The sequence below is a fragment of the Vanellus vanellus genome (genome assembly GCF_965231255.1).
Source record: "Vanellus vanellus genome assembly, chromosome: 1".
Classification (NCBI taxonomy): Eukaryota; Metazoa; Chordata; class Aves; order Charadriiformes; family Charadriidae; genus Vanellus; species Vanellus vanellus.
The window spans coordinates 203,201,579-203,218,281 of NC_138905.1; the positions used below are offsets into that span (position 1 = coordinate 203,201,579).

General features: G+C 36.8%; 1 protein-coding gene across 1 annotated transcript in view; it reads right to left on the reverse strand.

Annotated features, from left to right (window-relative positions):
• Positions 1–2,463: 2,463 nt before the first annotated feature.
• Positions 2,464–16,703, reverse strand: part of RNF17 (ring finger protein 17) — a gene marked incomplete at both ends in the record, with an annotated part of 47,300 nt that continues 33,060 nt past the window's right edge. Inside the window, 13 exons of the mRNA XM_082496199.1 lie at positions 2,464–2,562; positions 2,934–3,123; positions 4,410–4,545; positions 5,924–6,080; positions 7,824–7,934; positions 8,667–8,738; positions 10,512–10,637; positions 11,317–11,397; positions 12,451–12,570; positions 13,279–13,442; positions 14,513–14,820; positions 15,151–15,266; positions 16,098–16,188. Of these exons, the coding sequence (XP_082352325.1) occupies positions 2,464–2,562; positions 2,934–3,123; positions 4,410–4,545; positions 5,924–6,080; positions 7,824–7,934; positions 8,667–8,738; positions 10,512–10,637; positions 11,317–11,397; positions 12,451–12,570; positions 13,279–13,442; positions 14,513–14,820; positions 15,151–15,266; positions 16,098–16,188 (1,771 nt within the window). The remainder of the gene's footprint in view (positions 2,563–2,933; positions 3,124–4,409; positions 4,546–5,923; positions 6,081–7,823; positions 7,935–8,666; positions 8,739–10,511; positions 10,638–11,316; positions 11,398–12,450; positions 12,571–13,278; positions 13,443–14,512; positions 14,821–15,150; positions 15,267–16,097; positions 16,189–16,703) is intronic.

Genomic DNA, 16,703 nt, shown 5'->3' on the forward strand with positions numbered 1-16,703 from the left:
TGTTACTTCATCTAAGCTTTTCCTAATTTTTTTTTCCATTTCTACTTTTAAGTAGTGGTTTACTGATTCAGCATTGTCATGTGTGGCTTAAAGGGCATTTTTTAAATCAGCTGTCAGTGAAAATTCATCAAACAGCTGTAGATTACCTTATTTTAGACAGCTAACAGAAGATTCCTCAGTCCAAGGTAAAATGTGCTGTTGGAACCCCTGCTCTGGTGAAATACAGCAGATGCCCAGATTTAAGAGTCTGGTTATCAGCTTACTTATTGCTTGACTTAAAAGCATAAATGAACGGCAGTGTTCCTTTTCAGTTAGCCTTAGGTTGTCCTTGTTCCTTCATCATCTTTTCTTCCTCTCACAGTTAGAAGGCAACAGCATTAGCAGACCTCAAACTCTGTTCTGTAAACTGCTCATCCATATTAGTAAGGCTAGGACAGGCGAGACTGTGGGACAGCTTTCTCAGGCATGTAGGAGGCAACACTACAAATCAACAAAAGTAATCTCATCTAATTCTTCCACTTAAGAGGCATTTTTAAGCTGACTTGTCTTTTAAAATTCTGCAGTATCTACAAGCAAAGTGGTACTAATAAAGTGTCCGCTCTAACTCTCCATTCTCACAGAAGCTGTAAAATTTGTTTCATTCTCATGCACAGTAGAAGATACTCACTTTCTTCCCCTTGTACCCTCTTCTTCAGTGAAAAGAAGTTCTGCAGTTACTGTGCCTGTGCCCTTTTTTACTCAAGGGGTAAACTGACTTGCACTAGTAGAAACTATGCTCAAGTGCAACTAGAAGATGCTTGGTTGGGTGGATAGGCAGGTCCTGTCTTCTTAAACAGCACGCCTTATGTAATCTGGGGGATAATCCCTTTCAAGGTGGTTGATAAACGACTTTTTATAAAAATTAAGGAAGGAAACAACTCTTGAAGATGAGAACATAACAGCTTTATAGGGTGTTTCCACATCTGATTAATACCACAATACGTACTAAAACTGTGAAAGGATTCTTCCACTGCTAGTATAAAGAGGCAAGCTACCCTTGCAGCATGCCTGAGCAACACTACTGAGAAGTTTTGAACACTTGCTTTCACGTGATCTTGAGGGAAGAGACATGCATAAGGGGAGATGTTTGTGTGCACAAAACATGGGAAGAAAATTAAAGACAGGAGGTTCCATCTGAACATCAAGAAAACTCTTTTACTGCAATGGTGAGTGAGCATTGGAACTGGCTGGCCAGAGCAGTTGTGGAGTCTTCATCGTATATTTTTTTCCTTCATCATCTAGACAAAATTCCCCATGGGGAGACTGAAAGGGGCTGAGCTTTAAGTGTGAAGGATATACTACGCTAGTACAATAAAGAGACATCCAAAGAAACCTTACATACTATAGCAATAAAGGAAAACAAGCTCCTGTTTATTCCAACACTTTCAAATGAACACTGCAGCTCCAGGAGTAGGAAGAAGGTGCAAGGACACCCAAAACACTTGCATCTCATCCTGACTGAAAACAGAAAACACAGCAGCAATGCAAATGTGTACCAGAACAAAGATAGTAACACTCCCCCACCCCCAACTGTTCACTCCCCATTCCAGACTCTGGTACTGGAGAAGTCTGTCACCAAATATGCCTGAAACATAAACAAGAGTCACATCACAGTAATAAAACTATCATCTTCCCTCCAACTCTTCTAACAACATCAACATACTAGAACAACTTTTAGCTTTTTCTTTACTGCTATACATTAATTCTATCTAGTCTTATGAAAAGTATATCATAGAACAATACTTCAGGTTCTAAGGTCAAAAGAGATTGAGATTTGAGCATGTAGTTTCATTATTTCAAGATTCAAGTGTTGGCAATATTATCTGTAAACACAGATTAGAAGAGAACTTATTAAGTAGTTCCTTTCTCTCCCATTTAATATAGAGTTGACCAAGAAACTTGAAAATTCACTTCTCCAGTATTCTTGGTAGACAACAGATACTGTAAAGCTTTTTGTTTAAAATAGTCCACACGTGTGACTAGCTGTATGGATATCCAGATGTTATCACAGATCTGAGAACCACTGGCACTGGACATTGAGATTAAATGCTGAAAATAAAGAAAAACAATTAATTTTGATTGTTTGGGCAGCCTACACTCCCACGCATCTGCAAGTTACCTCCTTCAGTTACTAGCAGCAAAAGCTCTTTCTGTTATACTGCCTTAGGGCTCTTTGTTTCAGTACCTGTTAGTTCCTAAAGCTATATCTACTGTGTGCTTCAGTAACATGTATGTAAAGAAATTCAATTTTTTAAGCAGCATTTTATTTTATTAAAAGAGAAGAAGTATGGACAGAAGAGATTTTTTTAAAAAATGAACTCTAGTTGTCAGCATTACTGACAGTTAAAGACTTTGCTTAAAACTTTTGAAATCTTACCTTTGCAATGGTATGAATTTGTAGTTCATATTCACTGTACTTACACGCTACTCATCCAAATCTGCAAGTCCCATTTCTATCAGTTTCATATGAACTAGATTTTCATCATCTTCATACAAAGAAATGGTGACTTCGGGTGAAAGAGCCTGAAAACCAGAAGTTGACAGAGTTTTAACAGTAACAGATTTAAATCTCAAGCTAACCAACAGCAGAAGTTATTTTACTGGCTATACTCACTGCCTAAATGGAACTGTGAATATACAAAGAATCTTTCTGTTTTTAAGTAAAGGAAACTGGTTTTAAAATAACAGGAATGCTCAGAAACTTCTTGTTTGCAGGATTAAGAGCAGCATCACATGATTTTCTCTCTTCATCAGCATTCCTTCATGGTAAATGGTTCACAACTTTAAATTATGAGGATTCATAGTAAAACAAATACTCAGAAATTATACTCTAAGTTCTAGTAAGAATTTCAGGCTCTGCGAGAAGTAGGAGAAAAGAAGCAAGCGTTTCTCACAAGTACGGAAGCAGAGAGCTGTTTTCCTTCAACACACTCCATCATAGCCCATAATGCTTCCACACTCCATTCTGGGGAATAAGGAATTCTTTCTACGTTTTTGTCATATAAAGCAGGTTTAAATCCAGCCAACAGAGCTCGTACTGCCTGAACAGGGTACTTCAGCAGATGATAAGGTATGTGACGCAACCTAAAACAAAAATGAGAAGTGTTTGCCCGCAACAATCCACCTGTCAAGGAAGACTGCCAGTATGGACCTAAGGATAGCTTAATAGTTCATGCAGCAGATTTACAGTAGGGAAACTGGGATCAGAGTCTCCCTGCTCTACTACATTCTGGTGTCAGACTGAACAATTCATCAGGTAAGGCCAGGCCCTTCTAAAGGACTGCAGCACAGTAACTATCAAGAAGCGGAACAGTATCATACAGACCCCTCCGAGCACACTGGCTCCCCATTACAGTGCTTGGGGAGGAGTCTCAAGGGCCTAATACAAATTTGAGCACTGGAATGCAAGCACAAGTCATCATAATGCAGGATCCAAATCTGCTGCATCTGGAAAATGACATAGACCTTTGTGGTCCTATGTGCTTCACACCTGGATGTGCTCTTGACACAGTACTACAAACAGGTACCTTGGTTTTTATACAATCATCTCCCCATTCTTCTACCTTTCCATCCCAGAAGCAAGGGAATGGGGAAGCAGAGCAGGAAGTGCCACCCTGAAGTAAAACACACTCTCTCTCTCGTGACCCGCTGTCTGTGAAGCAGGAAATCTGTTCAAATCCCTATTTTACGTCTTCTTCAGCAAGGACCTGTAGATCCCCCAACGAGCTCAAGAGCAAATCGATGTGATTAAGCAGTACATATATATATGAAGTGAAAGTGCTTCAAGAGAGAAAATTCAGACAAGCTTAGGGGACACTAAAAGCCTGGGGTGTTTGAGACCCTTAGCTGATATCTGTGTGCCAGCCCAGGAGCAGGTTCTAGAGCGACTCAGCACCAGGCAGAACAGGGCTTTGAACTTCCAATTCCCACACAAGCAGCATGGGGTGTGTCACACTCACTCCCTCATAGTATTCCCCAGCTGTCTTACATGCAGATTGCAGTCACACAGGATCAGAGGATTTGTTTGTATACCTGAGGGGCTCAGTCCCTATTTTGTGTAAGCTTCTTGGGTGCAAAAGCAGATTATAAACCTGAGCCTACTTCACAGGTTAAGTAACCTGAAGATGATGGAGAAATCGGATAGTATAATAACGGGCTTCTCAGAACAACCCGAGAAAGAGAGGTAGGCACATAACCCCATACCCTGCAGAAAGAAATTATTTAACCAGCCAACCAACTTTCTCTCCAACTGAAATCTAATGCTAAATTATTATATATATCTATAGTTATATAAAAATACACTTGTAAGTACATATTTTAAGTGTATACACACATAGACATTTTACATGCAATTTTTTGTATGTATTTACCTGTCCGTTGGGACAACTGAAAAACTACCATAGTCAACAAACTGAACCAGGATCTTAACAGGGTCAAATTCTTCAATGGAGAGGAGCTTTGCTCTATACCATATACCATCCTGGTATTCTACAAGGCAAGGCATTTCTGTAAAAAGAAAAAACCCAAACCACTGAACACCCCAAAATATACCCACAGTGCAGTACAAACTAACTGAACTTGAAAATCCATTTTACTTTGTGAACAAGATTAAGTTTTTTCTTCCTTCTCTAATTCATGCTACTGTTTTGTTCTCTGCATCCTCCAATTCTCTCTGAATGCCAATTCACAATCATTAGTATGCAATTTAAGTTTCTCTACCTCACATGGCAATAAGAATTAACAGAAAATTGCTTGGTAAACACAGTGATCCAAACTGTTTAACATTTAAACTTTTCAATTTCAACTGATTTGCACATTTCCATTAAGTAAACAGATTGATCTGTAAGACAATAGACATTAGTCTGGAGGACACAAGGCAGATGCTGCCTAAAATCTCAACCAGAATTTTACTAGTTGGTAGAACCAAATACTAGCAATAACTGGTTTCTTTGCAACATTTTAGACTGACATGCTTTATGTTATTTTTAGGCCCAACAGCTGTAGACAAGAGAATTAAAGCCCATTTAAAGCCTAAACAGAGAAATCCAGAATAAAGTGAAGTGATGCTCTTCAGGGTTCACATAACTTCTAACTCTTGGTAACATGATTTTCTGTACATAACTTGTGTCTTTTCAATATTTAATAGCAAGATTTTCACAGCTACAGCTTCCATGACAGTCACCTTAAGGGAAAAGCTTTTATTTCTGCCATATGCAATCTAAGCTCAGTTCATCAGCTTTAAGAGACATCAGAAGTCTGAGTTCTTCCCATGATTTTCCAGTGGAGCAGAATGACACAGAAGTCTCAATTTCACGAGAAGTAACAGCATATGACTACAGAATAGAAGAATCATTTAGACTGGAAAAGACCCTTAAGGTCATCGAATCCAACCATGAACCTAACGCTGCCAATTCCCCTACTAAACCATGTCCCTAAGCACCACTTCTACACATCTTTTAAATACCTCCAGGGATGGTGATTCAACCACTTCCCTGGGCAGCCTGTTCCAATGCTTGACAACCCTTTTGGTCAAGAAATTTTTCCTAATATCCAATCTAAACTTCCCCTGGCACAGCTTGAGGCAATTTCCTTATCACTTGTTACCTGGGAGAAGAGATCTACCTCCACCTCTCTACAACCTCCTTTCAGGTAGTTGTAGAGAGGGATAAGATAAGGTCTCCCCTCAGCATTTTTCTTTTTCTTTTTTTTTTTTTTTTTTTTTTTTTTTTTAACACTCCTGATTATAGTGTAGCGCTACTCCTTACTTTTCAAAAGTTTTATTGAAAGATAAATAGAAATACAGTTATTCCTATCCTTCAGAAACAATTTCAGGCTTTTTGTACATCCACATGAAACAACAGGGAAAATAAACACACTAGTATACCTGTTTGGAAGTGTGTTAGAAGAGGAAGACACTCCACACTTTTATTGCACCATTTCAGGGCTTCATCAAGGCTCACCAACTCTGAGTCACAGCTGGCATCTCCCTCTGTGGTAGACTGCTTCATAAGGTTCTTAGAAGGATCAAAGCAAATATATACCTATGCAAAGAAAAGGCTCTCATATTACAATTTTTGCAGACTACTTAGAACCTTCAAATTCCATCCAAATTCCATCCAATAAAGGATCATTAGATTACTTGTTCCCATCTTCAAAAGGTTCAGCACATCCTTGCTCCACTTTCTTCTTTCCTCAATTTATGAATAACTTCAGATTTACACATTTGTTTTTTCCAAAAGCAGAAGAGATTAATGATTTATTGACACCACATTTCAATGTTAAAATGTTAGAGTAAGAGGAATGCACATAATACAGAATATACCCATATAAGATTTCACAGCTGTGTTTATTTAGGACTCCTCCCCCCTGCTACTTGGTAAATAATCTCACTTCATAATATCAAACCAAAGATTAATTTTAAAATTAATGAAAGAAGAACTTTTGAATGGTGTTTTGTTTGCTATGCGGACATTCCATTTACCTAATTTATAACTTGGTCATCAGTATAATGCTGTAGATCAAGGAAATCAAAGTTTAAATGACATGCATAGGCAAATTAAAATCTACGTAACAGCTTCTAATGGATTTTTTTTTTTTTAACGGAGTAGTTTCAGAACATGATGGTATTTCACTGATAGTCCAAACAAATTAATGAGTAGGCAATTATTTTTTCTAAACACAGCATTGTAATTCACTAGCCAGGAAGAAAATTAATGTTCATTTTCTAACTTGTACACATTATAATCAAGCTCTAACACCATCATGCAACTGCTACTTAAACCTATAGGAGTTCAGAACAGGATCTAAAGTTTACAATTATATACCATGTTCAAAAGCAAGAGTTCAAAATCATTGCACAAAATGAACAAAAAAATATTCATTATAATGTTTCTCCTGTAAGAGAGAAAGCAGAATACACAATTTAAGAAAAGCCATTTTCTAACATACCCAAACACTTCCATCTTGTATTTAGTCAAAACAGTTGTGTAGATACACTATACATGGGGGATTTTCTAGGGGGAATTACTGGGCTGAATTTATATTAGAACATGATGCTGAATTTAAAGCAATCACTTCAGTACTTTAAGATGTTATTTGGTTTACAGATTTACCAAAACAACCAACACAAGCACTTCAGTATAAATCAATCCACTTAGAAGATGTTAGATTTAGTAACACAAGCAGCTTCTCACTGCTTCCTGTTCTCCTGTTTTATCATTTGACATTCAAAGTCCACACAGGAATCTTATTTCTTCAACGAACATTACATTCCACCTTTTCCCTGGAAGACTACTAGAGGGAAGCTGTGTGGGTTTACACAAAAATCAATGACCAATCAGTGACCAAAGGCAGTAAAATACAACTGTAATAGCCAGAAAATGTTCATGCTAATGTACAAAGTTCCAGCAATTTCATTTTTTTGAGAATAAAGAAGAGACAAATCATTATTGTTCTCCCAAGTTAAAATCCCATGACCCATTTTCTTATTATACTGGGTGAATAAGTACCAAACTACAGTACTGCAATTCTTAGAAATATTTTTTTTTTTAGGGAAATGGTCAGTATTTATTTCTCTGCCCTCACTCAAGAGGGTATTTCAAGTAAGATTTCATTCAGACGCACTGCACAACCATCTGTATCAGTAACTCAGTAGCATTTTGCAATCTTACTAATATTTTTTTTTGTATTATCTAAAATTGTTACCCATGATTTCATTTTCACCAGCATGATGGGATTGCAACATCTCCTGTCTGCAACATACAGGAGATGTTTACAAAACATACCTCCTTAGGGGACACCAAATGCGTAACTCTGACAGGAAAGATATCTCCTGGAATCGGTAGTGATGGCAATATGTACGAAGGTAAAACAGGAATGTCTCTTTTGAGTAGCTCCTAGACCAAGACAGAATTTAGTCAACAGTCATATTAGTAACCAAATGTAAACTAGCTTTATTATGATTGCTGGTTCAAAGGAGTTATCTAATAATGTAAACAGTGTGCCCTTGAAGAAAAAAATATTAAGTAATATTGCCTTTCAATACTTATCAGCCTTTTAAAAAAAGCTTTTAGCTCAAGTTAACACAACAGAAGTAGTTAACTAACTTTTAAAATATAAAGAATACATCTTTAGAATGATCTTAACACACTGACTCGCTAACTTGATTGCTGTTAATTAAAAAATGATTAAATATGGAATTCCCTTTAATGAGAAAAAATCTTTACAAAGAAACCCCAAAATAATAGCAGTTAATTGGCACAGATTAACCTGAATGTCATGCCCCATGTTACTGCGGTTTGCCAGAACAAGTTATCCCTTAAGAGAAAGGGAAAGGATAATTTAACTCCTCAGCCACCAGAATTATCATTCCTTCAAGAAGATAACAGATTTTGCACAGTACAGATACTTATTGTCTCAGTGGCATAGCAAGCACCAGTGTGTCGTCTTCTAGAACCACACAAACACACATATATGTACACATACATATATGAGATTCACTGCTGTAAGCTCACCATGCTTGGGGTTCTGGTGCACCCTCCAAAATCCTACTCCCTACTAGGGAATTTTCTGACTAATAACTAACCTAGGATTGTCATAATTTAACAAAGACCAGCTCCTAAACTCACCTGTGCAGCTCCACAAAACTGTATCTCAAAGACAGTAATACACTCTGCAACAAGACACAGGTGTAGTGGGCTCTGCATAAGCAGATTACCACTATTAACAGAATTACAACTCACAGAATACAGTACTTACCAGATTACTTATCTGAAAACACAGTTTTGAAGCAATGAAATTGCTTCCAAATTTGAAGCAATGAAAATTATAAAACTACTATCATAGAATCATAGAATGGTTTAGGTTGGAAAGGACCTTGAAGATCATTGAGTTCCAACCCCCCTGCCATAGGCAGGGACACCTCCCACTAGACCAGGTTGCCCAAGGCCACGTCCAGCCTGGCCTTGAACACTTTCAGGGATGGGGCCTCAACGACTTCTCTGGGTAACCTGTTCCAGTGCCTTACCACCCTCAAAGTGAAAATTTTCTTCCTAATGTTTAATCTAAACCTGCCCTCTTCCAGTTTAAAGCCATTCCCCCTCATCCTATCGCTACATTCCCTAGGAAAAAGTCCTTCCCCAGCTCTCCTGTAGGCCCCCTTTAGGTACTGGAGGGCCGCAATAAGATCTCCTCAGAGCCTTCTCTTCTCTAGGCTGAACAGCTATACTTTATATAATAATAGTATCCTTTAGTCAATGCAGTTGGCTTGTGAGGATGGCTGCTTAAGTTTCTACAGCTAAACCCAAAGCTGGCCATGTTTCAACGTTCTCAGAGCTGCATGCTTCCTACTTCTGCTATTCCAGAGGTTCTGCTCCTGGAACCAGCTTGAGCTCTGGACGCCTTGCTCCTTTTCTGGTGCACAACTGAACACCTCCGATATTCATTTTCTTACAAATTGTTCTGAAACACTTATTCCTGGAATGGATCTGCTTAATGCTATATTCCTTGCTGAAAGCATTCCAGGGTTTCTGAATGCTTCTTGCTTACAGCCTTCTTACACAGCTTTATTTTTGTCTTCCAAATCTCATTTTTGTTTTAAGGGTACAATCTCATTTCAAGATCCATATTTAGTTTGCTGGAAGTTGTGTCATGTGCTGACTTTATGAAAATGCAACAAGAGACTCATTTACAATTAGGTTTTCCATGGTCACTCAATTGTATTATAAACTGAGAGATTTTTTGTAACTTATCAGCAGCGACAGCAGCATACTCTGTATTGTAAAATTATTTTCTGAAGCAGAAACTTATGTTGGAAAGGAAAATACATTGGCAGGCTTACAGAGAATTAAAGAAGAAAATGCAACAAAGCCTTAGTAATCTAAATAAACCTGACCCTCAGGATTTCAAGAAAAAAAAAAAAAAAACAACACAGAAATTACTTATCTCATTTTTTTTGTGTTAAGACAATGAAAATCTCAATCCTCCTCTAAAGAACACCAGATGAATATCCCAGACACTTGGAATGAAGAACCAAGGTAACTCCCTTAGAAATCACTAGGCTTATGCTGAAATACTTGATTAAATTTACTTTTGAGTATCTCCATCCTTGGATATGTTTCTGACTATCCAATACCTTCAAGTGATAAAAATACTACCCTATTCCTATTCTTTTAAGTTTTAGAGGAACACAAAAACTAATTAGATTTTAAACAGAAATGCAGAAATCTCTTTTCAGTAAGGAGTCCAAGAACAAACTCTCAGCAATTCGTTATTCCACACAATCTTAGCAACACATCGTATCAACAATTGTTATGCTACGTAGCTGTGTACTTAGTCTTACTGCTGTTTACATCACAAAACTGTACAGAAAGATAAAAAGAATTAACAAATCATCAAAGGTCACAACAAGCAACTGAGTATAATCTTTTTCGTGTCAGAATAACAGCAGCAAAACACACACACACAGATCTCACCAACTGTAGTATGTCCTGACAATCTTCAGCAACACAGTATTTCTTGTATGCCATGAAGGAAGAAAGAGACATTCCACCAAAATACAGGTTGATGGACAATTTGCCCCATGGATCATCTGGCAATTCCTACTTACACAGGATAAAATAAGATTATAACAGTAATAGCGTGACTGAGGTTTTAGAAATAGTGACCAGGAAATTCAAACCTGCTGTTCCTATATGCACCATACTCATTCATCAAATATATAAAACAAATAAGGAGGGTTGTTAACATTTGCTATAACACAAATGTGAACGTATCTATCTCTGGAATGGCAGCACTGACTACTCAGTCTAACAGCAAAACATCCCACGTTTGCTTACTCAACAATAAATCCTTCTCTTTCACAATTTATCACTAGAAATAAAACTACCTGAAATTGCAAGTTTTCGGACAATACAGATTATGCGTTTCCCTATAATGTTAATGTATAAATTTAAGCATGTCCATACTTAATATGCCAAATTTTTATCACTTAAAATTAGATTTAGAATAATTTATGCTGTTGGTAGGCTGCTTGTCAGAATGACAACAGAATACAAATAGGACCTAAAAATACTAATACCTCTAAAGGACACATTTAAGGCCTGAAAATGATAATAAAGGTAAAGGCATAGGAAAAGTAACTTTAGCTTTGGATTTTGTTTTGTCTAAGGAATAAATTCACTGCTATACTCCTTCACCTGTTATTCTTATGAAAATTAAAAGAAAAAAAGAGAACAAAAAAGCAAGCCTCATTGCACATCTATGAATAAATTAAGCTACCTGAACATGTATTTCAACCTCTTCATTTGTAAGCAGTTCTTGAAGGCAATCTACTGCATCCTGCTGCCAAAAATTTCCAATCTACTTGGTGAAAAGCAAGAAACCCCCACACATTAAGATGCTGAAAAATAATATTCTTACTATTCTTAACGTAGTAAGATGAAAATATGTGCCTATCATTGAAAAACTTATTTGAAAACACACATCATTAGTTTGTTTTGTCTATAACAGTTTAAACATTATCTGCTATTTGGTATGCTAAAACTTATTGTGTGGCAAAGCCAACCAGCAATTTTCAGATCTTGATGTGGCTCAGAAAGCGATGCTGCTTGCCAAGTCTAACCTTTGCTGTCTACATAATAATGTATGTGTGCACAATCACATGAAGCATAACCCAAAGATACAGAATTACATCTGAAGATGAGTTAACAGGTAACAGAAAAAACAGGATATTTTAAATACCGCTTTTATTCCCTGCAGTGTATGTTTGTGTCCCAACCCATAGCCTTATAAACCTATCTTTCTTAATCTATCAGTTGAACTGCTTCCAACAATAAAAAGGTATTCTTTTAAAATAAATTTAGAAGTAAACTAGTCACTTCAGTAATTCACATTTACTAAATGCACCATTCAAATTTGAGTAAAATGTGATGATATGTGAAGATGTTATTTACATATCAACTACTTACTAAGAAAACCCTTAATACAATTCACTTGTATTAGTTTAGCGTAACAGATTGTTTCCAACACAGATAAGTTCAGAATGATAGAAACACTTTTGCAGGACTTCAAGATTTAAAATTTTCTGCACATTTTGTATTAAGAAATCCAGACCCTACTTCTTGTTGCTGCTATTGCAAAACGAACTACCACTTTGGAGTATCATCCTGCCAACTACTGCAGTGTCCTGTCCCACAAAGATTTAACTCCAACCACAGCTGCTTTTAAAGCATGGTCACTTCATAAAGCAATGTGGCATTTCCCGATAAAGGGCTGCCTTGCTGAAATTATCCTTATTGGCTATTCTCTGAATCCTTGTAGGCAAGAAAAAATACCAGCAATTAGTCTCAACTAAACAGTGTATGAATTTGAGTAACTACCTACTAAAACATCTTCAAATTTACCATTACTCACTGGTACTGTCTTGTAGAGCTGACACGGTATGCAAAATGGAGGAATACCAGTATACAATGTAGTTGGATACAGATGACACTGAGGAATCCTTTCTATGCAGCCACGGTCTATGTACTGTACCTATATGAAAAGAAAAGCTTTCGTGAAGTAAATCCTGTTTTTTAAGTCAAGTTTAATATGAGAAAGGGTTTATTTACAGAACTCAATTTTCTGGAGGAAAAAATAATGGTTTGCTGGTAAGTAGGTGATATGAAAAAGTGGAATTGAGGGAAAGGATTAAAAAATAGGTATGGCAGATTAGGAAACTCACCTTGCATGAGATCCTACCTTTTGTGTAATAACTCATAGCCATTTAAAATTGAAAGAAATAAAACATTTGTCAACTAGAATCGTGTCAGACTTGCAAATCTACATTCAAAAAGCTTGAGCAGACTTAAGAGTTTAGATAAAGAGAAAATTTTCAAAGCATTCCACCTACGGTAACAACAATGAGAGAAGAGAAACCTAAAAGGGATTATTTACAGGCCATTAAAGGTAACTTTTTACATAAGGACATTTACAATCACTACGAAAACTACAGGTAAAATTGTGACAACTGAAATAGGGAGATAGAATTAATCTTTAAAATAAACGTAAAAATCAGGACACTTATCACACTTAAGCAGAATGAGCATCTGGATAGTCACATAAACTGAACAAAAAAAGGTGTGACCATAAATTACTATCAAAGGATTAGATTATTTGCCCCTGCCTCCCCCCCCCCCCCCCTTTTTTTTTCCACATACATGTGCACATGCTCATGCACACACGGCATGTAGTCAAACTTACCTGGAGAGTACCACCACCGAGTTCTACAACTTTACCTCGATACCACATCATATCTGATCCTCTTACAACACAAGCTTCTCCCTTTTTCCAGCAGTAGGGTTCCAGAAGACCAAGGCATTTGAAGTTACTTTGTATTTCAGTCATCAATTTGCTCAGTTCAACTTCTGGGGGAAAAGGAGAGGAGAGGGGAAAGGAGGAATAAAATTCAAAATAGTCTATAATGTATTAGTACAGATTATTTCAATCACTAAAAACCAGCAGATTCAGACGAAGACATGTATAAACATAAAATACACATGGTGCTCCAAAAATGGTTTCCAACAACGACACAATATGCATGTCCAACTTCTAGTATGTGCAAACAAGTTACTACTTAAACAAAAAGTAAACTGCCTTTCCAACTATGAAGCCTTTAGTAATTCTGGATTCTAATCTCAGAGAAGGGTCAATAAATTTTGCAATTGACACCTTGGCAACAGTAATACAAGAGCCTCTCCATGAACAAGAAAAGCAATTCCCGGAGAGAGCGGTAGGACACCATGAAAAGACACAAAACATGTCCAGAAGACCCTCTTCTGCTATGGGTACAGTCTACAGCAACAACTGCAAGAAGAGTACCCTTGGGCAGGTGAGGTTACTGTACTTTGAATTTCAAAGTTTATGATGTAATAGTTAAACATATTTGTAGAGTAAAAAAAACCAATGTTCTCATACAGAAACATTCCTCTAAAGCATAATATGTTATCATGGTACCGAAAACTGAAACTGAATCTGTCAGATGAAAATGTTCCTCTTTCAAATAGTACAATTAGAAAGTATTGAGATACAGAATCTATCACAAGACAAATAAAGAGCTCAAGGAAACTGGGTACTGAGCTTACCCTGAAGGGAAAAAAAATCAAGTAATATTTAAGAACCAGGTTAATTTCCGAGAATCTAGAGTTCCATCTTCATTATTATTAGTAAAATGTATCACAATCTCAACATTATAAAGTAATGGACTCCCAATGCTTCCTAGAGAAGAGAGGCAGAAGACCCACCCATCAAGCACGGGGTCGTTTGGGTGTCCTGGGAGGCATGAGGAAAAGAGAGCTGATGCTGATGGGATATGGACAGGGCACCACCTGGGTCCCCTCCACGAGGCAGCCATGGGAACTTCCCCCCCAACATGTCTGGTAGAGTCTGATATACCAAAGCTATCACATTCATAGACATAAACCTATTTTCTTCTTACCAAGTGATTTTGGTATTATATATATAGTTCCATCATGTCCAACGCAACTTACTACAGCTTGAAAAATTCTTGCTTCAGGTATAATGGGGAATGTATATATTTCATCCATTCCTGAATGAAGCAGTGCCTTGTATGTTTTGCATGATTTTTGTTCACTCTCTGAAACAGTGATGTTTTCCTCTGGAGCAACGTCTTTTTTTGCCTGTGCAGTTTCTGAATTACAATCATCCAGTTGTGTGTTCTCTTGCTCTAAATGTACTTCAAGATGTTCCTTGGAGACTGTGCAAGCCACATCAGCTTTATCAGTTCTACCAGATTTAAATCAAATCATATCAACATATTAACTGATAAACAACTTGAAAAGTCCAAAAGAATGAAATAATACAAGTAAAAAACCAAACACAGAAAGATGACAAATGCTCATTTAAATACAGTCAGTCATCTCATCTATGAACTTAAGAGAACTGAAACGTGTACCGGATACAATTAATAATATTATAATGAAAAAAGTTCACCGAAGATGGAGTTCTGTTGCTACAGATGCTGTAGAGGACAATCCAAATGTTTATTTTACTTATTAGCTTATCACAATGTGAATATGAGAGTCCAAAATAATATAAAAAGAAAAGTACCCAAACCTTCTGTTTCTGAAAGCCAAGCCCTTTTTAATAAGGTGTTCTGAAATATCAATCCATTGTTCCGTTTCACCTTTGGAAAGAATTTTCACAGGCAATGCACAAGCCACATCACTTTCCTGGAAAAAAAGGAGAGCACTGGACAATATATATCAACACGCATTTCCTCTAAACTACAGGCATCTTTTTCATTTTATTGGTACTGACTGCAAATCAGATGATGTTGAACAACTGATGCCCACATCAGAAGACAAAATTTATTTAATCCATGTCACAGTTCCCATCATTTTACCAACTGTTTTAAACATGACATTAAAAAAAAGGTAACAGAATAAAACCTTGCTTCTTCTCTTAGCTGTCTTATTAAAATAAACTGCCAAATACTTGTTTTCCTCTAGCAGGAGCTTTAAACTGACTCATAAATAATTTTCCTCAGTGTTTTTATTTCCGGACACACGTAAAATCTCACTGGCAATTGCCAACAGGCACTAAACAAATCAAACCCTCATAATAATTCAGGGTGTTTTTACCAGCAGAAAAAATCAATTACTAATGTACAGCATCAGACTCATTCTTTCAGTTTCTGAGGCCTTAAAACTACTATAGTAGCTGCTGAAACTATTTTCATCAAGAACATCAGCATCTTGCTCATCTGTCCATAAGAGCTATCAGCACCCAGTGATTAAAAAAAGGTAAATATTATTTTTCAGTAACTAAATATATCTAAGACTGTGTTCTTTCCATACTGGGTAGCCAAACTGCTCTGATGTTCCAGTGAATAACAAAACTAAAGCAGAAAAAAGAAAACGCATCTTTTCCCCTGCAGCAAACAGTAATCTAAGCAAGCTCCACTCAGGGCTTTTCTGAACAGTGAAAATATTCAGAAAAAAATTAAAGTAACAGACAACCTGACAGAAATTTTGCAAATACCTCTGGTTTTGATTACAAACCTGTATGATTATTTTTACTTGTGCTCCATTTAGGTAATCGGATAAAAATTCACAGACTGTTGCCGTCCACTGCATGCTTCCACCTGTTGGTCTAACAGACAAATTATAAACTCCTTTACTACAAGAGAAGTTGGCATGTCCTGATCTTAACCACAAACCCTTCCCTTTACTGAGTTTTGATTTTTTTTGAAACTACCTGTACTGTCAGGGAAAAAAAACAATCTCCATTACAGTCAACAGTAAAAAGAAATGGTTATTCATCTCTGGATCTATGACAGGAATAATTAAAAAAATAAAACCCCAAAACTTCAAAACTGAGAAGGATCATGAATTCCAAAAGTATGATACCTGTCTTAACTGAACAAAGGAAATCCATACTTTATCTGCAAATTAGGCGTTTTATATTAATTCAGGAAATGAGTATTGCAAACATGATTATTTTTTCTTCACAGTATAGACAGCACACAAACAAATGCACTGAGAATACCCGTTTTCCCTTTTTTCCTACAGTCTAGAAGACAAGAGACCTCCTGTGCATTTTCATGAGATCTAATTAATCTTAAATTCTGAGCCAAGGAAAAAAAGCATTCAGTGAAATAAGAAAAA